Genomic DNA, 22,855 nt, shown 5'->3' on the forward strand with positions numbered 1-22,855 from the left:
CCACGCACATTGCAAGTTATACGTTGCCGAGAAGGGCCCCTCAGTTTTGAGCTGGAAGGACCAAGGAGCATTGGGAATACAACTCAACCCAGGGGGCATTGAGAAAATCTTGCTAATGGACATGGAGAAGAAAGATGACGTAGAGTGCTGGCAGAGAGCGTACCCCAAAGTGTTTAATGGACAAATCGGAGAACTAACGAAATACAAACACCTAACAAAGCTAAAAGAGGGAGCGAAAGCAGTGGTGCACAAGGTGAGAAACATTCCCTTCCGCAGCAGGGAAGCGGTACAATCAGAATTGGACAGGCTAGAGAGAGAGGGAGTGATCAGAGCCATAGAGAGTGCCGAATGGCTTTCCCCTCTAGTAGTAGCCCAGAAGCCCAATGGCAAGGTGCGGCTGTGTGTCGACTTAAGAGAATTGAACAAAAACATTGTAATCGACAAATTCCCTTTGCCACGAATTAATGAGATGCTAGCGAGGACCAAAGACATCAAGTGGTTTTCCACTATAGACTTGTCATCGGCCTACCACCAGGTAAAACTACACTCCTCGAGCAGCCATCTCACACCATTTATCACGCCGTTCGGCTGCTATGAATTTGTGAGAATGCCATTTGGACTAGCATCCGCAGCGGCTGTCTTTCAGAAGCTTATGCACAAGTTACTGAAGGGAGTGGAGAACGTGCAGTTTTTCCAAGACGACATCTTGGTGATGGGGAAAACTAAACAAGACCACAACGAGAAACTCCACACCGTACTGAGGACACTGCAGGACAATGCCCTGACGGCAGAATGGACAAAATGAAGGTTCGGAGTGACATCCGTCACGTACCTAGGTCATGAAGTGGGCGAACATGGGATACTGCCGAAAAAGGACAACATGAAATCGATTCAAGACGCTCCTACACCAACCAAAAAGGAGGATGTCCGATCATTTCTTGGAATGGCCGAATATTACAGTAAGTTCATTCCTCACTTCGCCACGAAAACACATCTCCTACGCCAACTCCTGAAGGAGAAGAACAAGTTCACATGGGGTCCGGAGGAACAAGCGGAGTTCGAAGCAATGAAACAAGAAATGAGCTCAGCAATTCCCCTGAAAGGGTTCGATCCGAGTGCGGAATCCATCCTCACTACTGATGCCAGTGACCGGGGCATAGGAGCAGTCCTTATGCAGAAATCAGACAACGAAAAAATATCGACGGTCAGCTTCGCCTCGAGATCGCTTACGCCCAATGAAGAGAAGTTTAGCGTAGTGGAGAAGGAGATGTTGGCAGTGGTCTGGGCGATGGAGCGATTCAGACAGTATCTGTGGGGGGCGAAATTCTTAGTCCGAACGGACCACAAGCCTTTGGTCTGAGTACTGACTTCAAGCGGCCATGCTCACGCGACACCTAGGATTGCCAAGATGACTCTTAGACTGTTGGATTTTGTATATGAGGTGGAACACATCCCTGGACCGCAGAACAAAGTAGCCGACTTCCTGAGCAGGGCGGCAGCGATGGAAGCGGCGGATGACGGAGAGAAACAAAGGTGGGAAGGCTATGTGGTAGCCACCATTCAGGATACAGAAGAAGTGATCAGTGCCCAGGAGTGGGAAGAAGCCTACCGAGAAGACACTGACCTAGAAGCCATCAAGGGATACGTGGTACATGGGTGGCCAGAAAAAAGACATCTAAAGGAGGAATTGAGAAAATTCTGGGAAGTAAGGGAGGAACTTTCGTTGGCTGACAACCCCATCTTTTTGCTCAGAGGCGACAAAGTGATTCCTCCACAAGGCATACTGGAACACTTGATGAATCTTCTACACGAAGGACACCAGGGAATCACAAAGACAAAAGCTTTGGCCAGACAAGCATACTGGTGGCAAGCCATTGATTCCCAGATAGAACGACATGTGCGGAAATGCGAGTCTTGTGCCAAGGCAGATAAGTCACAGAGCTTGTTAAGACCACCTTTGGGAAAATTCCCGGTTCCGGATGGGCCATGGGAAATGGTATCGGTGGACATCATGGGCCCCGTCCTCAACAAAGAAGGGACACAGAAGTACGCTGTAGTTCTAATAGACAAATATTCTAAGTGGCCTGAGGTAGAGATAATGGAGCATGTGGACTCGGAGGCAGTGGTACGCTTCCTACGTACCACGTTCGTCAGAGAAGGCATCCCAAAAATTATCACGTGTGATAATGGGCCGCAATTCACTTCGGTGAAGTGGACCGCATTCATGGCCAGGAACGGCATAGAGGTTAAACACACGCCTATCTACCATCCTTCCGGAAACGGTCAAGTGGAGAGGTTCAACAGGGTGATCATGGGCACCATCCAAGCGGCCATAAACGATGGTATGGACTGGGAGAAGGAATTAGAGAAAATGATCTGGGCCTATCGCATCACCCCGGGAAGCACAGGATACAGCCCATTTAAGGTGTTGAGAGGAAGAGATGCCTTTACGAAGGACAACACGGCATGGAGGAAATTAGTGGTGCAGAGTAAGTGGTGGCCAGCCGTTGTTAGAAGGAATTTAGAGAAAGCCCAAGAAGTGTATACAGCACACTATAACAAGAGACGCAACGTTCAGGGAGCTGAACTGGAAAAGGGAGATTGGGTGAGAGTTAAACTGGCCATCCTCAAGAAGAAAGGGGAAAGCAAATTTTCACCACCATTGCAAGTGCTGGAGCCATACACCCGGTCTGCCCTGCTCAGTGATGGAAAGGTATGGTCACTGGACAGAATGGCTAAGTGCAGCAAAATCTTGAATTGGGGAAACGACCTGGAAGAAGGAATTCAGCAAGTAGAAGATGGAGGTAGAAGAGAAAGTAGTGGAAGGAGAATTGAGAATGTAGAAGAAGGAGAGCAGCAAGTGGAAGACAGTGAAGGAAAGTGCGGTACGAGTGAAGAGATGAGAGGCGGATGCAAAGCTGAAAGCAACGAGGAAGTTCATGACAGAGAAAATGAAGGGGATGAGAGGAGGTTAGAAGGTAAAGGACCAGGAGAAGAAGGGAGGACGGAAGTGAGGAGAACCAGAGTTGGAAGAGCGGCAAAGGTACCAGAGAAGTTCAAGGACTATGATATGGACTGGAAGTAAGGACTTTATAGTTTATTGTTATTGTTGCATAAAGGGGGGAGATATGTGGTGACGGTCTAGTCTTCTGTCACCGGAATAGGAAGGGGAGAGACAGGAAGCGGAAGGCGGCCATATTGTCATTGGCGCCTACCGCTACAGGCAGCGCATTTGTCTCCTGGCGCTCCGGGCTTGAATAAAGTAGAATAATCTAACTCCTGCCTCAGAGTGGTCATTTAGACTCCACAGGACCCGGTGCATCAACGAAGACCCCTATCTGGAGACCTGTTCCAGGATGAAGCCCTGGCAGCAGGGAAGTTACCCAGAATTCCAGTGTAGACGCCAGGCAGCAGGGCAGGACCAGTAGCACATGTACAAGCATCCCTGCCAGCAGGACAGGAGCCCAAACCATGTGTGCAGACATGGCAGCAGATAAGAAACCTGCCCCCGTGTGGACCGTTGGCGGCGTGGCAGGGGCGAGAAGGCAGGCTCCCGGCTCCAGTGCATGGAGCCCGGCACCGGTGGGGAGCCCTGGCGGCCTGGACGGGAGTCCGGATCCGGTGTGGACAGCGGAGCAGAAGCCCTCTCTAATAGAGGCGTCGCGTTTCACAGCATCCCCTGCGCAGCTGAGCGCGGAGTAGGCGGAGGAGAAGGAGGGCGAGGACAGGCTGCCAGGCTGAGCCCATTGAGAGAGAGAGAGGGAGTGTGTGAGAGCTGAGTCATATATCAGACCGCGTGAGGGAGGAGGGGGCAGCGGGTGGGACCAGGGACCTGCAAACGTGGCTTAAGGAGTGGGGCAGAGCTGCTCCGGGAGAGAGGGGCGGCCGCGAGAGAGGAGCCTCGTGCAGGTGGAGGGGGCGCCCCTGGACTCTCAGGTGGGAGGGAACGAGCAGCAGAGGGCCACCCCGTCGCTAGCTCGTCTGGGCTGGAGAGGACGCGCCTGTCATGTGTGCTTTAGACAGCATGTGTGTACCAAGCAGCAGCATGTGTGCGGCAGGCAGCCGTGGCATGTGTCGCCCGGGGGAGCATGCAGTCTCAGCATGTATGTCTGAGGGGAGCCGGGAGCAGCGCGCCGCGCGCGCCCCTGTTCTGTGGTAGATGAGCGAGCGGTCAGTGGGGGCAACTGTTGCATGTGTGTTCAGAAGAGGCAGTCTGTGGCACCCGTGTGCGCGTGGGGCAGTGAGTGTCCCCTCCCGCAGAGCTTGCACCCTACTTTCCATCCAGGAATCACATTTCAAACTGACAGAGAAGGAAACAGATCCACAGTATCGTCATAGTAATACTATCTTTTATATAGCGTTTTGTAATATAATCTTGCGGCCTCGTGGCCCTGTGAATAGTGGGTGCTCTTTATATATATAAATGCAACACATATATATTTATATGTCCTGATAGATGCATGGTAAGTGCACAGGCTCCCCGAAGCTATCAGAGAGAGATGTGGGTGTCTTTACTTCAGGCTTCAAGGGGTTGTGTTTGGAGTGATGCCACTGGGACACTGTGCCCTGCTCGGAGTTGTACAGTGCTTGTAGCACACAGACCCTCCTTCAAGGCGCCCCCAGGGAGTGCGAGGGAGCAGACCCCCGTCCTTCCCAGCCAGGTTTTGAGTTTGCGAGTCGAGGGCTGGGCAGTTCGGTGAGTGGCGCTCAGAAAAGGAGGAACGGTGCAGGGCTTGGCTTGGTGTCTTCTGGGCTCCGTGCGCCCTGTTTGCGGCACCCCTGGGGCATTGGTTGCAGAGCAGCAGGCCGACGATGAAGCCCATGCAGCGGCTGATGCAGCTGCCGGTGGCAGCCGCCAAGCTGGTGAAGAGCCACAGGAACGAGCTGAAGAGCCCGGTGCTGACGCCCGACGGCGGCCAGCAGAACTTCTACAACGCCGTGCAGGTGGACGAGCTCAGGCTGCTCAAGTCCCCCGAGCTGGAGCCCACCGTGGTGACGGAGAGCAGCCCCAACGGGAGCCAGGGCCAGCTGAGCCAGCCGCTACGGTAGGAGTCTGTCTGTCCGTCTGTCTGTTACCTGCAATCTGTAGGCACGTGTCTAACACATGGAGCCATGTCTCTCATTCCTCTGGGATGATTAGGTACACCACGGAGCAGGTTTACTCACTGGGTGTTTGTCTTGCAAACAGTGAGCACAGTAACCCGTTGGGCGTGATGTTAATAATGTCACGTATTGGAATTTTAGCCTGAAGCTCTGAGCACAGACTCATCCTTTGGCAATGAGAGTTTTGGAGTGCCGTCTGATGTATGGGGTATGCTTCTCATGTCTTGTCTTTTGCTGGGTTTGCACATCACATATTGGGTGTTTTAAATCACTACTGACAAGTCTCAGTGCGTATGAGTCACCTTTTTAAAATACCTTCAGATCTCACTCCTGAGATCAGGTGAACCATGAGATCTGGAGGCAGCTCAGCGAAGAGACCCTCCTGACAGACGGCAGCATTGATTAAGGGGCGATTTAAAAAAAAAAAAACCAATCTACTGATACCCTTTTGCCTGATGTTTGACTGACTTTACCCCTCTCCCTGGTTTTCCAGTGGTCCAGAATTGTTAGGAAATTCCGAAGTTTTATTATATGCCATTATGAATAAAATCACATTTGATTAATTACTTTATGCATGTGTTTCTTAGAATGAACTGAGGAAAGTTCAAGATTTTCCGAGATTAGCATTGGGCCTCATGGAAATATGAGTTATGACTTGTGTGAACCGTTTCAAGAACAGACCTAGAGCAAAGCAACAGATCTGTGTATCTGAAGGGGGAGGATACAAGTATTAAAGACTACAGAAGGAGAAGAAGTAGGCCCGAAAAGCGGGGTAGGAGCAGATGTTATTTATATCATGTAGGGTAAGAGTGCTGCTGGAGCAGGAGGCGAGTGTTGGCGCCTAGCTGCAAGGGGGTCTTGTGAAAGATAATGCAATGGAACTAGACTGAGAACTTTATGAACAGAGTTAGCGGGAATGCTTTATACTTACTTTATTGCACATCCCCACCACTGTGACTCAGCCATTCAGTGGCGGGTGGTGACCCTCAACACTGGAGGGGCGTCATGGGGGACAGAGACACACCCTGTGGGGGGCAAAAAGATAATGAATACATTTTTTTAAATGTACTTACCCATGTTTCGCTTTCTGTCTTTTCTTCTGGAGTCTGTGACGGCACCTCATGGAGCCTCAGGCAACCCCGTCTGCAAATCTAGACCCTGCTCTCATACTGCAGATGAGCAGCATGAGAGCAGCACCAGGATTGGCTGGAGCGGGCTGCCTCGACTCCAGCAGGCACATGAAGCCTGTGCCTGCTCTCCACCCTACTGTCTGAGACAGCTGGGTGGAGAGGTTTACAATACGTATGTCAGGCTTGCCGTCACAAGACAGCCGGCCAAAGTGACTTGCACAGTGTAAGCTGGTGGAGTGAGCACCACTCCCCTGCTGCCTGTCAGCAGCAATGCCCCGAACACTGCTCAGGCTGGCGAGCAGTGCAAAATTAAACGGTAATTCATTTAATTACCGTTTTATTTTTCACTTTTGTTGCACTGACAGCAAGGGGGTGACGTTCCTCCACCCTAACATGGGTGGGGGGCGCTGAAACCATGATGTTACCATATCAGTTGGGGTGACACGAAAAAGCTTCTAGTTCAGCTGAATTTTCCATGCTCCACTCCTCAGTCTACAGTTCCACTTTAAATCACAGGTACGTGGACAGAATTAGCAACGCTCAACTCACCAACTGTCAACAAAGACCCAATAGTGTTTATGTTGTCATTGTTCATGATGTTCCATGCACCTGCAAACTTACGGACTGCATCCAATCACCTTTATAAGTGAGCCCGTATAACATTTAAGGACTGCATGAAATCCACAAACACAATTGCACCTTCAAGTATAAATTACAGTTTACAGCACACAGTTATGGAAAAGCCCGACCAGCACACTACTTTCAAAATCCAAGTAAGTTAAGAAAGTTTCTATGACCATCGTCTAGCCTGGGTATTATAGTAATGTCAATTCATATATAACTCTTCTGGTCCACACCAGTTCTAATTGCAGCCAATTGATGCTTAATCCCCTCAAACACACATAAGACATGTCTGCTACTTGTCTTGTTCATCACGGAGTACTGTAATAACCCATGAACCAGCCATCACCAACTGAACAGGCATGGAATATCTGTAGAGCGATGCCAAGTACTCCTGGCCAAGGGAAAGGCTCTAGTCTAGTCCGTCGGTGCAGGCCCCAACTAGCTACGTACTGTGGCCCCTTTTTTACGTCTCACAATGACCTTCAGATATGTGAGGACCATAACAAAGTCGATCCCAGCAGACCTCCCCACCACTTCTCTCTCCAACCATGCCTTCACAGGACAGTAAACATTTAATTCAAAATATCAAGTTGGACAACCCAGTGCAGTAACCCCAGCTAAGTAGACTATGATCATATGAAATACCGTAAAGTGTCCTGCAGATCTACCCAAAGCTGTAAGCTTTCTGAAAACCAGAAAACTGGACGTCTATCTCTCACACGCCTTCATTCCCCACACTACCAACAGCTGCATCCTATAACACGATAATGCACCTCTGTGGTCATCACCCAAGGCATGCAAACACGTCCCACATAGAATCAAAAACAACGACAGCACCTTTCCAACTACAGTGCGACAGTAGCAGAGTCAGCTGCGGCCCGTGGAGGGAGTTGCTGTGGGGCAGAAAGGCGGGGCGGGGGAGGGGCAGGGTGGGGGGGGGGGTGCTAAAAACCGGAATATGGATAATTTGAGGTAAGTAAACAATTTAATTAATAAAACGAATTTCGTAGCGAGGGCTGCATCGCATTTTGCGATGCAGGGCGCGCTACGAAATTCCGGTTTTTAGCACCCCGCCCCGCCTTTCTGCCCCACCGCAACTCCCTCCACAGGCCATGGCTGAGCAGAGTCATACAAAGTGAATGGTGAGCTGTGTTGGTGACCAGCTCAAGGTCTTCTATTTTGTACTGAGAGCAGTTTCTCCTCTGGACCACAATGCCTTTCTAGTAGGCCCGTTCTGTTCCACAGGAGTTTTAACCACTCTGTTTCGCATTCCAGAAAATCGCATGATGACTTCATCAGTATGAGACTGCATGTTTCTGTTTTTGGGGAGCATAGTTCTTTCATAATTATTTTCAAACAATTTCTTAATTTTACTGTTGTTTGCTGTGGACATCAGTTTTGTTCAAGTTTGCTTTCTTTTGTTGTGAGCGATTTACAGTTGTATCTGATACCCACCACTAAAATGACAGCTTAACCATGAGCACAGATACGTATTGCACCCACCGTTCTTCCCACCCTCTAGCAACGGCACCTATATGCCCTTGACATCCCCTGAACTGCCAGGGATATCCTTGAGTGTTCTAAAATTCCCTTGACTCTTCGTGAAAAAGAGCATCTCCGTTCTTGAGATGTCAATCAATGACATTTATAGAGCGCACTACATACCCGTAGGGTCTCAAGGCGCTGGGGGAGTGGGGGGTGCCGCTACTGCTCAAACAGCCAGGTCTTCAGCTTCTTCCTGAAGGAGAGATGGTCTTGGGTCAGTCGCAGGTCGGCCGGGAGGGAGTTCCAGGTCTTGGCGGCCAGGTAGGAGAAGGACCTTCCTCCTGTAGTCGCTCTTCGGATGCGGGGGACGGCGGCGAGGGCGTGGTTGGCTGATCGGAGGTGGCGTTTGGGAGAGTAGAAGTTGATTCGGCTGTTGAGGTAGCTTGGACCTTGGTCGTGTAGGGCTTTGTGTGCGTGGGTGAGGAGGCGGAAGGTGATTCTTTTGTTGACGGGGAGCCAGTGGAGGTTTCTCAGATGTCCGGAGATGTGGCTGGTACGCGGGATGTCGAGGATGAGTCTGGCTGAGGCGTTCTGGATCCGCTGGAGTCTCTTCTGGAGCTTGGCGGTGGTACCGGCGTAGAGGGCGTTGCCGTAGTCCAGTCGGCTAGTGACGAGGGCCTGGGTGACGGTCTTCCTGGTCTCGGTGGGGATCCACCAGAAGATCTTCCGTAGCATGCGTAGGATGTTGAAGCACGACGAGGAGACAGCGTTGACTTGCCTGGTCATGGAGAGGGAGGAGTCCAGGATGAAGCCCAGGTTGCGTGCATGGTCTGTCGGTTTGGGTGCGGTGCCCAGGGCGGGGGGCCACCAGGAGTCGTCCCAGGCGGAGGGTGAAGAGCCCAGGATGAGGACCTCCGTCTTGTCCGAGTTCAGTTTCAGGCGGCTGGTTGTCATCCACTCGGCTACCTCTTTCATCCCTTCGTGTAGGTTGGCTCTGGCGGCGGCGGGGTCGTTGGTCAGGGAGAGGATCAGCTGGGTGTCGTCGGCGTAGGAGATTATGCTGAGGTTGTGTTGGCGTGCGATGGCCGCGAGGGGGCTCATGTGGTCTTTTTCTTTTTTAAAGGTACTAATGGTAGTCCTTATATGAGAGGACTCTCTGGGTTCAGTTTTTTCAGCCACTGTCACGTTTTAAATTCCTTTCAATCAAACAGGATTTGTAAAATAATGGGCATGCAGTGTGCATGGAGGGATGAATCCTTTTATTTACATACAACCAGAATCTCTGGTGGCGGTTGGGTGTCATTTGACCCCTTTCCCAAAGTTGGACAAGCAAATTCTTTTGACGAAGGACATCAGGTAAATATTCCTGGAGGGGGCCATTTCTGCTTGCTTGTTGATGAGAGCGGTCGGCCCCAAGTGAAAAGCAACACTGGACCCTGCGGGTGGTAGCTACTGGTTCTTAGTGTATCATTGATGCTTCCCACCTCTGAACAAATACTTTCATCTAAACTAAACAATTCTTGGGGTCACTTTGCACTGATACGGTTATGCGTGTGCAAATCTTCTCACTCATTCACAATAAAACTTTCTTGAGGCTTCATTTTCTATGTGTTGCGAATGTGTGCACATTTTTAGCGTAATGCCTCGCTTCCTGTAGGCATGTTATCGCAGCATATTTAGCTGCACATGTTGTGGACACCCCATTCACCTGACACCTAATAATATTGTAGTTATGTAGATACCTACCTTAAACAAATGGCAGACTTGAACTTAGTTGTTGGTTTCAGGCCTTTTGTCGTTGGGCTTTGTGGCCAGTGATATGAATGTGTTAAGTGTGTCTTGCAATCAGAGATACTGGCACTGCTGAGCACTGATATGATTTTAAGTTTAACGGGTGAAGAATGAGGTGGTGTACCATGTCGGAGTAAGTGACCGAGGTGATAGAAAGTCTTGTTTGGTCACCGAGTTGTCCAGTGTATTCCCTTTGGTCACTGAGTGCAACTGACTTACCGAAGAAGGAGTCTGTTTCAGAATGGTTCTCTGAGATGTTACAATATGATATGGTTGAGCTGGGCAAGGTGGCAATAAGTAATGTCACCAAAGGCGGATTCTTTTCTTTTCACCGGTCTTGTAATCTGTGACTTAGATGTCATATTCCCTATGCATAGTTCTTCTTCTTCTTTCTCATTTGATATAATGTGGATTCTATAACCTGGTTCCCTTTGGTCTGGCTCCATAACTTGATTTCAACCACTCTAATGATGTCAAGCTGGTAAAAAGAATTGCTTTGTTTGAAAGTGGTGAACAGTCTTCTGTCGATGCAAAGCAGGCTATTACAATAACCAGTAGATTAGTAGAAGGAAGCGGGCCTTTAATGGCTGGGAGAGCCTGCTACGAAGCGGTCTAAGGCTATTAGAACATTCCGCCCCTTGAGGGCAGAATTATCTAATTTGTATAAACAGAGGCCTTTCAGAGCTCGAGGGGGTTGAACTCCCCTCGGGCTCCATGAGGCCTTTCTTCACAGCTGTGAACAAACAGTTGAATCATGTTGCTCTGGGCATCTACCAGCCATTTGCAGCCCAGATCACTATATTATCTTCAGTGGAGCGCTCAACATTGCAATGTTCTAATAACCAGTAGATTATTTTAAATTAAAAAAAACATGTAGTTGTAAAAGGATGGATATTAGGAGTGTTTGACCCCCAGAAGCACCAGTACACAACTCTGCATAGAACGAGATCACATCTTTGCATGCAGCTTCAAGCTCAGGTAGGACACACAATTTCTTTTAATTTTCTGTTTCACAGCTTAAAAATCTCCAGTGCAATATGTCCCTAGTGAAAAACATGCTGACTTATTTAGCACTAATGTATCAAATTATAAAGGGCTTTTTATTTTACCAGTCAATGAGTTGTACACGGTTAATGAAACCATCAATTGATTCTTCCATTTGGTTTAGAATTTATTCCATCAACTCGTTCCAGAGAACTACAGGCTCTTTCACTCCGGAAATTTTTTGATCAACTGGGTGGGACCTCTAGCTATAGACCTCCTTCTTCCAGCGATATCTGGAGCTTGTTGCGGACGCCAGACTGGATCTTGAGGTCTCCCACTGCAGTGCTTCTGCCCCGCTCAGTGGGGTTAAATCGACTTTAATGCCCAACCTCTTCATTCAATCTTTGACTTTTCAGATGAAGAAGCTTCTCTTTTGTTTCAATGGTGTTCGTAAACGTACGTGGAATTGTTTGAGTGCGGGTGTACATTTCAATTAAAACGTAACCATGTTAGGACTCCGTTGTGAGCACTGAATTACAGTTTACATATTAAACGTGTGCAAAGTTTTCCTTGGGCACATACGACTATTCCCAATAACTACTGTATTAACCACTGACCTTCGGTTTCAGAGGATGCAGTTCAGCGTAAAGCGCTTCGACACCTTGTCTAGGGTAGTAAGTGCTATATAAATGTAATCTCATTAAAATGCAATATATATTTCATAGCGTGTAGCGAATGCTTGGCCAACATTAAAAAAGTCACTGAATTCTGAAACTTTCACGGCAGAAACCCCTACCTCTGGTCACTGAGGTGAAGTGAGTGAGGCCCATTTCTTTAGCAACAGAGCATTACTTCTCGTTCAGCTTTGGCAGTTTGGCAGCCACACACCCATTTTATTTTATATGCACCCGCACAACATGGCAAGCGTGCCCCCCCAGGGTCAAGCAGCCACTATCCACGGTTCTAAATTTGATTGTAGTGGTAAATACTAGCAAGGAGCGTCCTGGAATCCAATAATCTCGTTGCCTTGGAAACCTCAATTGACCAGCGGGCTCTTTCACCCTGATGTAATGTATCCCTCCGTCAGGAGATAAATATTTCACGTTGCGGTGTCGGATTATTTTCCTCTCATCACTGATGCGCACCCTCCTGGGCTGTGCAAGATGGACGCCTGGAGGCTTTGACTGACAGACTTGTCTTCAGCAGTTTGCTTGGGATTAGATTTCCTCTTGTGCTTGGCTTGTTTCACTCAGGGACGTAGCTTCAGGGGGGTTGTCGGGTGGAACACCTCCCTTTATAGCTTCTTAGTCGTGTCTTGGCCTGACAATGACAGTCGAAATTAATAGATGGCAAGTAAATCATGCAACAAACGTCAGGCAAAATATGATAACGTTTCTTTACATTTTAAAAACGTATTTCTTGACCATGCAAAAGCGGTTCACCATGGTACTTCAGGTCACATCATCACATTGAAAGGCATTTCTTAAAGTTATAGTGTTAAAACATGAACTTAGCAATGTGCATACCACCACCCCTCTGCCCATGCCCTTATGACAGTGCCACTTGAAATCAGAGGACATTCGGTTGTCCTGTTTGACCAGTATGTGTCCTAGATTCACATTATAACTGAAGCAACATTACAGCTTTATTAAATCAGACACAATGTTTTGGTAGAGCACATTTCCTAAGGTCATACATTGGAAAGTACTCTCACATGTGATCATGAAGAGAAGGCAGGCTCGATGAAATGAGCAACTTGTTTTTTCCTGGGCAAATATTTTAAGAGGGGAAGCTGGTATTGAGCCCAGCAATTTTTTCTGGTTTCCCATTTCAATTCAGATACTAGATGGGTATCTCTTTCTCTCGTTTATTTTCATCAAAGGATACTGCTTTATTGTTAATTTTTGGTACATGAGGTTAAAACGTGGAGACAGGCAGATGCCACATGAAAGCTCATCTTATTTTGGGTTCGAGAGTCCAATGGGTACTAGAGATTAACCAGATCCAGGCATTTGGTTTGAACTTTCAGTGGTTCATCTGGGAATTGTAGAGAGATCTAATAAGATGTGGATAATGCACAGGCAGGGCAGAGGGCACAGATCTGATTGGGCTCCTCCCGTCTCCCGCTCCAAATGAGTGCCAATGACTGGGTTTTAAATGGGTCGGGTCCTGCAGGTCTCACATGCACCAATAATTCAAAACTGTCTGTGAAATTGGCCCCTATTGGGTGCTAATTCACATTCTTTACAGACAAATCAGTGCTTGAATTCCCACGAAAGACTGTAGTAAAGACTCGAAGTAATCCATAATAATGATCAGTTCTTATTTTCATTTCATGTTAACTTTATCTTGCATTCTCTAAAAGTATTGTTTTCACTATATCTTGTGTTTCTGTAGTTTTTTCATGTAACATATGTCCTTTTTACATGTACCAAGTCACCTCTAGGTGTCTGGGTGCTTTCTGGTTGTGGGTGAGTGCTCATGACGGAACATGAGTGAGAGCTGTAGTGATAGTGAGTCTGCAGGTAGTGTGAATTTCTCATAGTGCCAGGTAGTGAGTCATAAACGTGTTCAGACTTAATGCACATGAAATCCTTGGTCTCTTCAGAGCGCAGAGAATGATGTGCACATGTGGCAATTGTAAATATGATTTTATGGCAAAGTGTATGAAAGAAGTATACAAATCAAATTATTGACAGTGACAAAGGAAAATAACGTGGAGGGTTTAAATTGGAGATGATGGTTTGTGTGTCAGGAGATGTTGAAACGAGGAGATGTTGAAACGAGGAGATGAGCAAGAGGTTGTTAAGAGGAAAATTAATATGTGAGGTTTGTAGATGATTTCAGAAAGATATGGAAAGAGAAAGTGAATAAGTGTGCGACAGACTGAGAGATGGCAGAAGGAAGTTGCATTAAAGGAAACAGAAGCGACTGAAACACTGAAGACCACCTCCTCCTCCACAGATCTTAGCAATGTTTAATTCAGTCTCAGATTTTCAAGCCTGAAACATTTTCAATTCTAATTATTTGCAACAAAATTGTTCTGTTACTCATTTCTTTGATGCTTCTAAAAAGCAGAGGCAAAGTCAGTTTGTCTGATGCAATAATATACAACTCAGAGAGAGGCACCCAAACACTGACCTGGTGGCATACTTTGTAAAGCACAGTATTTTAGTTTTTCACATTCTTAATTCTGTATGGCAGAACCTCTTGAAAGGGATTCCTAGTTACGCTTCTTAGTCAACATCTCTTTCAAAGACACCCAAGGAGCTAAATCTTGGTGACCATCCCTCTAGCTTCTCTCTTATTTTGTGCAAGATTGCTTGTTCGTTCTGGTCTACTGTGGTCCGCAAGTCTCTCTCGAACAGGAGGCCCAGGTACTTGATGGCTTTCTTCTGCCATCAAAATGATGGTCACCCCTATGATCAACTACATGCTCAACATGCTACCACTAACTAGCACACCTGACTTCCACAAGAAACTGGACAAACTACTAAACACATTTCTATGGAGAGGAAAGAAGCCTAGAATCAGCCTTCAGAAACTCAGACTTCCCAAGGTTCTAGGAGGTCTGAACATAACAAACTTCAGAACCTTCCAAACAGCCTGCTTGGCAGCACAGGGCCTACACTGGATATCACCAAAGAAAGATTACACCCCGGCCTGGCTCTCCCTAGAGCGGAGACTTCTAGGAGGAATGGAACCCGTGGCACTACTCACAGCGACAAAACACCCCGCGATTAAACAGAACGCAATCCTCAGGAACACGCGACTGGCCCTACTAAAATTAGACAAACTGCTAGACATCAGCGTCAGACAAACTCAGCTAGAGTCGCTATGGCACAACCCCAGAATTAAGTACAGGAATAAAACACTGGATATGCACACCTGGTACAGGCAGGGCATAACGACGGTGAGCCAGCTAAAGGAGACAGGGAATCAGACATAATTTGACGAACTCAGACAACAATACAACTTCGACAACATAGAGCTCTATAATTTCCTTAAAATAAGAGTAGCAATAGCCAAAGCCAACATAAACTCGCTCGCCCCATCAATAACACAATACGCCAATAGCCTGAACATCACAGGACACCAGGTAGCACACATATACAGAGCCATGACCCCCAAAACGTCCAAATTGAACAACAGAACTGTAAGCCAATGGGAAGAAGCAGCAGGGAGAGAGCTAAGCGAGAAGGATAGGTCAGATTTATGGTCCTCCACATCAAGGAGGAAAGTGACAACGACCCTGGATCAGACAAAATTCTGGCTAGTACACGGGGCCTACTGGACCCCAGCTCGTCTTGCCAACATAGGCATCAGAGAGACTGACTCCTGCTGGAACTGCAACAGGCAGAAGGGAGACCTAGCACACCTCCTATTCCACTGCGCCAAAACAAAGAAGTTCTGGCACTCCATAATCACTCTAATCAATGACATGACAGGAGCCACACTATCAATGGACTTCCACCACCTAATACTGGGATACACGGACCCTTCCATAACATCCGAAAATGACAGAGACCTGATTGACCTCCTGCTTACAGCAGCGGTCAAGACGGTGTTGAATAACTGGAAGGACACAGCAAAGGCCACCTTTAAGGCCTGGTTCAACTGGGTCATTTTCCTAAGGGGAGCCGACACCATAACGTCCAACAGCCAAAGGGACTCAGGGAAAAAGAGCGAGTTATGGCTGTCACTAGACAACTACTTGTCCTCTCACAAGCCACCCTAAACACTCAGACCAGACAATACTACCGAACACACACATGCACCCTACTCAACAACATAATATGCCTACGTCTCTCTTCTTCTTTTGATCTTCTATCTCCTCACATCACCAGGGGGGCGGAAAGATAACCATACCGGTGGCAAAGAGACACGGGGGATACTGGAACGTGCAAGAACGGAGAGAAGAAGATGTAACAAATTGCAGAATGGACTGTCAAGAGCCAAACTAATTAAAGCCAATGTATACAATGCTTGACAACTCCCCCCCCCCCGGTGCGTTTTTCTTCTTTCTCTTCCCCCATGTGTTCTCCACCCAGTACCATGTAAATATGCTCTTTATTTTCAATAAAAAATTACGGAAGTAAAAGACACCCAAGGAGCTTGGCCAAGATGGCGGAGGGGTGAGTCGCACCTCTTAATCTCTCTGCTCCCCGCCACCGGGCCTCACCGCTAGCATCCCAATAGCATGGAGTCGTGCCCCCGACTAGAGCGCTGTGACCCGGAAGACTCACTCCAAGACTAGCTTGGGTCTGCAGGCGTTTGTTCATCGATGTCGGAGGCTGGGCGCGGCCCGGATGGCCGGTGACCCAGAGACCTGCCACGGCGGTAGGTCGCTGCCCTGATCCACTACCCTAGGAAGATGGACCCACTCAGAAACCTGCCTGCAAAGCCGGAGACCTGCATGGGTCCGATATGAGACCCGAGAAGCACCTAGACAGCAGTACCACGTGGAGCCGAGGTCCGCTGCTGGGAGACCGCGTGGTGAGGGAGTCGTGCAGCCTGGTCTAGGCCTCCACATGCCCTGGCTCCCGTGAGACAGGCGGCCGCTAGCTACAGAGATGGTTATGCACGACGACGCAGGTGATCAGTGAGAGGCACTATCCCACCCCCGCCTCCCCACCCCCATGGATTGCGGTGCACGCCCAGGAGTGAGTAAGCTCGTGAGGGGTCTCTCTGAGCATCGGGTCTTCATGCCTACCCGGTAGACGGCTGGAGGCCTCCTGCAGCAGATCCGGGTGTTCCAGCGTGCTGACCCAGGGGAGCTCGAAGCCTCAGCAGTCCCAGATGAGGATTGACCTGGACCCTACGTCAGGAGCTCCTGATCAGCGGGGCTATGAGAGGCGGGGCCGAAGCTGAAGATTCGCACTTTAGGGAAGCCTAGCAGCCTACACGCGCACCAGTTGCGTTACATGAGGATACATTCATTTTTGTTAGGCACTGGAGATTAAGTGATTTACCCAGAATCACAGGATGTTGCGTGTCCTTGCGGAAACTCGAACCCGTTCCCCAGATTTGAGGTCGACTGCCCTAGCCACGTTACGCCACATCCTCTCCCCTCACTCGGAAGCACTGTAAATAATAAATGTCCTTATAAATCGGGGTACATGGGAAACTCAATTGTTTAAGTCACACTTGCAGGTGTGATCTGAGAATTGCATCCTACATTTCACTAACATGTTATGTTATGTTAGTGATTGTCTTATAAAACGCTCAGCTACTCGGGCAGAGTGTCCCGGCGCTATAAGATCTGCAGGACCAAAACCGAAAAGGACGCAGGAGGCTACTGTCCAAACAGTACATGTACATCATTCGGAGATAGCTCACTGGTATCCTATCTGTTATAGGGTTCTCATAAAACCGGCAGTGACCAGGTCACATTACCATATCAAAGACTTCATGTTTGTCATTGTAAAATCTTAAATTACTGGGGTATTAGACCTACATGCACATAAGACAACTCCCTGTAACTGTGCAATATCTGAGTTTTTGATGAGATTCTGTATTAGTGTATCACAGAGATTTGCTGTGCCTTGGTACACAACCGGTAGATGTACATGCCCTTCAAAGTCACCGGCCCCTTTTTTACAGCTCATTATGTGCACAAGAGAACCACCTCCAAATGCAGCAGCGTCAAGGTCACTTACATCTATTTGCATACACATTAGTCTGGGCACACGTGCTCACTCACAAGACCCATCCATATATACACACATCCATAAATGTACAAAAGGCATACACATATACCACATGCATAAAGTGACCTTTAATCCACTCATACACGCAAATTAACCATCAAACATCCATGAACAAATACCAATCAATCCACGGACATTTTCCTTTCACATGCAATCTCCATCCACATTTTCTGTTCATCCACACAAATTCAGCATTCATCAAAGCATACTGTGCCTATTCTGTAAAGGAGGGAACCTATACTCATGTTTCAGAAGCATTAATTACACACACTGTTGTGTAACTGTCTGGCGATGTCGTAGGATTGCGTCTGGCTGAGGGTTCTAGCCATGATTCCCTGTCTTCTTTGAAGACCTGCAGAAATGGTTGCCACTTTTTTCACAGAAAAATACTCAACATTTCTTTATGTGTTGAGGATATAGAAGGGCCAGAAGATGGTAATTAAATATCACTGTGTGTAAAACTCTCCGAGGCAGATTTACAATCCTGTGCTGGGTCTGGATCACAATAGCGACGAAAATCTACGCAAAATGTTTATTTTGGATTTCCTTTCCTTTGCAAAAAATGTTTTGTGCTCGAAAGATGCCTCAAAGTAGCGCATGTTAGCATTTTGTGCTGCTTGCAATTACTTTGCGTCCAGGGGGCATTTCCATGCAACCACCAATGTTTTGTGATGCGAAGCCCTAGCTACTAACCATAGTAGAGAGAGCTTTGAGCCTCCTCTATCTAAAAAAAGCCTTTCTTTGCAATATAGTGCAAAAGTGTGTGTTTGGCGCTCGCAGCCTGATTGAGTCACACCACACTAACACATCACCCTACAACAACAGCACACATCAAACACAATTCCTGTGACCATCATATACACAGTACAGCTCAGTCATACAGTTGTCTTAAGTGTCTGCTCCCTCAGTGGTACATTCTTTCAACTTCTGCTGCCAAATGATATTATATCATTAGTCAATATATCGTGTATGAAAAGGTTAGATTGAACCTACTACAGCCACAAACATTTCTAAGGGCATAAAACCCACAAAATTAGAAAAGGCAGCTCAATCCTCCACATCCACTTGAAGCATAACAATAGACAATTGTACATCGCAGCAGAATCAAACAAATTGCAGTATTCTTCAGCACACACATCAATGCACATACATTTCATATTTTTATATTTGTGATACCGTTTCTATATTTTCTGTCAAAAGAGAAACGAAATAGGGATCCTTGGTTTCTTGCTGTGTGGACCACCACAGTGTGCAAGGGTTTTATGATCTAGTTAGTTTCAAACCTTCCTTTGATGGAGTTTCAGGCACCATATGTCATTATTCACTGCAACGTATAACATTTTCTACTAGTTTGCAGTTTTCGCATAGCCTGCCATTCCTGATTGCTTTCTTCTTCCAAGCTTGTTCTGCTGTTGGTTCTGGGCCACTAAAAGGTCTGCTCTCAACGCCCATCCTAAGCCTGGTTTACTGATTTTAGATATAGGCTTATGCTAGCCGGCTCCCCTGGGCCTCACAGGCCTACAGTGCTGTGAGGATGACCAGCTATGATGTCTGCAGTGACAAACAAGCATTGGCATAGCCTATAGGTCTCGCTTTTGGGACCTTTAAAGTGTTTAGCCATGCAGCACACACATACACAGGAAGGAATGACACTGCAAAGTTATACACACCAAAAAACAAGGCCACCTCAACCTGCAATCCTTCCATGGTCGAGAACACTGGTACCATCTAGTAGCAGAGACGGCAGCCTCATGGGTTGCTTAAGCAAAAATAAAAGTAATTCCCTAAAAGTGAGCAATGGAAGGTTACAAGTCATCCACGCCAAAGGATGGTAAAGAGGATATGCTGCAAAGAAGGGAGCAGCTCTAGATGGTCAAGAAAAGCCATAGAATAAGTAGCTGGCAAATCCGCGACAAAGCCAACCACTCTAAGTAGTGTTTGGGCTATAAACTCATTGTAAATTCTGGGTAAGACTGCAGTAGATCTTCTCCAGCCAGATAGCTTGACCTGTCAGGTTGGTGGGACCTACAAATTTGAGCAGTTAGAAAAAGGATGTTCTCTGAATCCAGACACCTAGCTGGGATATGCACGTTTGTTGGGGGCTTTTACACGTAAAATGGTCTTTAAACCTAGTATTACACTAAAGGTTTCCTTTTTTGGTGCATGATTCCTGTAATCACCATCTTGGGGGTGTTTAGAAAAACTCCAAGTGAAAAATTGTGATTGTGCCCACCTCACCTCTTCTAGTATTGCTGGGAAGAAAGTCAAGAATCCTCCATGCCCTCTGTACATGGAAATGTCCTTTACTGTAGCCCTAATAGGCAGATAAAAAGACAAAATCTCGGTATACCGGAATTTGTTGTATTTTCAACTTTGGATTTTATCTAAAGAGTTCCGAAAAAAAATGAGGTCGCAGGCAGTCCATAAGTTCCTTGTTTGCCCTCATTTGCCCCCTGTGATGATCCCTGGTGCTCGCGACGCATGTATCCGCGAGCCATTTACTCCTTGTCCAGTTCTCAGTTAGTTCGAGATGTAGGCGGCCCTGAGACTTCAAAACAGGATTCAAGCCAGCAAGCCCTTGGAGAAACCTGGGTTCGAGGATGTAGAGAGCAGGTCCAGTCCTACTCACTCCCAGCAGGCCATTACAGCAAAACAAGTAGCAAACAGCTACCCAAAACGGGTTTACCAGCCCTAGAGACAGATCGGGTGCAGTCATATCGCACTACTGAAACAACAAGGCCATCAACAATTTCCGAAAGGAGGCCAAAAAGTAGAGTTTCTGCTGCAGTCAGTTCTAGCAGTATTCTGAATTCATGGTGTCAGAGGTCCAGTACTTATACCCCATTTGGCCTTTAAAGTAGGGAGATTTCGAAGAGATACTTCGAAGTGCACAAGGTCCTGCCTTTACTGCCCTGCCCCAGACTCACTACAACGGTGTATGCAACCCTTGGTGTGGGGACAGGCACAGTCCTATTCAGGTGCAAGTGTCAGCTCCTCCCTCTCATCCTGCCTCAGGATGACCTATCAACATCCACATGGCGGCTCAGTCACACCTACTCTGTCTTTGTATGTGGCTTTCTAGAGGGAAGGCAGTACGCTAGCTGTCACCCCTCCAGACATGTATTCCAGGGGCAGACAGAAGGCACCAAATGGTTCAAGTAAGAAAATGTAAACTTTCTAAAAGTGGCATTTTCAGAACTGCAATTTTAAAACCAACTTCATCATAAGTTGTACTTTCAAATTGTGAGTCCAGAGACACCAAATATGATTTTCTTATCTTGTCTCAATGGGAAACCACCCATAGAAAATGTTATAAGGCAGTCCCAATGTTAACATTTGCGAGAGGTAGGCCCTGCAGAGGTGAAAAAATAATTTAAGAGTATTTCACTACCATTGCATGTAAAACATAAAAGTACATGCCTAACTTTTTTTTAATATACTGTACCCTGCTGTAGGGCCTACTATGGGGTGCCGTATATGTATTAACCCCTTGGGCGCGGGCGCGATTCTGCGCCTGTGCGGCTGTTTTAATGAGCCAGGCCCCCAGCTGTCATCAGCACACACCCACCGTGATGCATGACGGACGGGGGCCGTCATCAGCATGGAAGGGGTTAAAAAGGAATGTTTGGGCCTGGCAAGAGGGTTAACTTGCCAGGATGAAATGGCAGTTTGAATTTCATGCACATGCTCTGTAGTGACAGGCCTAAAGAGCTACTGGAGCGGGTGGCACAATCAGTGCTGCCGGTCCACTTTCTAGCGTTTAATCTACAGGCCCTGGATACCCGGAGTGCACTTTACTAGGGACCTATAAGTAGATTAAATATCACAGTGGTGGGCAAGCCAATGCTACCATGTTTGCAGTGGTAAAGTACCCGGAATACTAAAGCCCACAAAAACGAATTCAGCAAAAAGGGGAGGAGGAAGGCCAAAGGTTTGGGGGTGAACCTACAGAAAGGGCCATTTTCAACAATCACATTCATAGAACCCTTTTCCGAAACTGAAATATATGCATCTTTAGGCTTATTACTTGCACAAGATGCTTTGTTGAGATCACATCCATATTCATAGCAGAAGTCTAGGTATATCAAATCCACAAGACACTTTGAGATCACAACTGTATGCATTCCTTTAGGTTGTACACAAGATGCTTTGTTGACATCACACCCACAAGTGTTGCTGAAGTCTAGGTCGATGATGTACACACAGTGCCTTGTTGAGCTAGACTCCATATGCATTGCTGATGTTGGTAAATCATGTAGTCGGAATGATTTGTTGAACTCTAATCTGATCATATCCGCAAAAGGTTTTGTGTAACTTTTAGGTAGATCACATCCACTGCCCCCCTTGATTTGGAGGGGTTCCAACAAACAACATCTGGCACTAGCTGTGTTTAGGGCAGGGGTAAGACAAGCAGGATTGATACGGGATTGACTTGAGTCCACCTTAAACAAGATGTGTCATTACCAAACTTTTTCTTGCTCCGTGGCCTGCTTTAGGGAATGGTCTTCATCTGTCATCGACCCAGGTGAGAAGCAGTAGCCCTCACCAGTATGGTGAGCAATACAGAGGCCAGTTGGCCCCATGGCTGATGTGTATCTGGGGATGGGTACCTTTGAGTTGAGATTGGAAGCCTTCCTCCAGTGCCTTGGTCATTCACGACCCCTGGAGCTCCTCAGTGGTACAAACCCCTAGGACCACTGATTATTGTGAAGTCCCATCGCATCCTCACAGTCGTTTAACAACCAGACACAATGTACTGTATACAGGCACTGGAATCATGTCCAGCTCCGAAACAGGATCTCACACGCTGCGTGTGGTTAATCAATGTAGATTGCACATGTATTACTTTGTATGGCTCAGATTTATTTTAATCCTGAAATGCCATCTGTTCACAAATCGGTACCAACATATTGAATTCAACTCCACTGATTTGTAAACAGATCAGATTTAAAGATTAAAATAAATCCGAACCATTTGAAAGTAATACTTGTGAAATCTAAAGTAATACACAAAGGATGAGCGATCCGG

At 47.2% G+C, this 22,855-nt stretch overlaps 1 protein-coding gene across 1 annotated transcript in view; it reads left to right on the plus strand.

Annotated features, from left to right (window-relative positions):
* The first annotated feature begins 3,808 nt into the window (after nt 1–3,808).
* The window catches only part of AP3B2 (adaptor related protein complex 3 subunit beta 2), a 352,683-nt gene continuing 333,636 nt past the window's right edge, over nt 3,809–22,855 (plus strand). The window contains exon 1 of the mRNA XM_078684977.1: nt 3,809–5,045. Coding sequence (XP_078541103.1) covers nt 4,813–5,045 — 233 coding nt within the window. The 5' untranslated portion in view covers nt 3,809–4,812. The remainder of the gene's footprint in view (nt 5,046–22,855) is intronic.

Source organism: Lissotriton helveticus, chromosome 3_2, assembly GCF_964261635.1.
Source record: "Lissotriton helveticus chromosome 3_2, aLisHel1.1, whole genome shotgun sequence".
In the NCBI taxonomy this organism is placed as follows: Eukaryota; Metazoa; Chordata; class Amphibia; order Caudata; family Salamandridae; genus Lissotriton; species Lissotriton helveticus.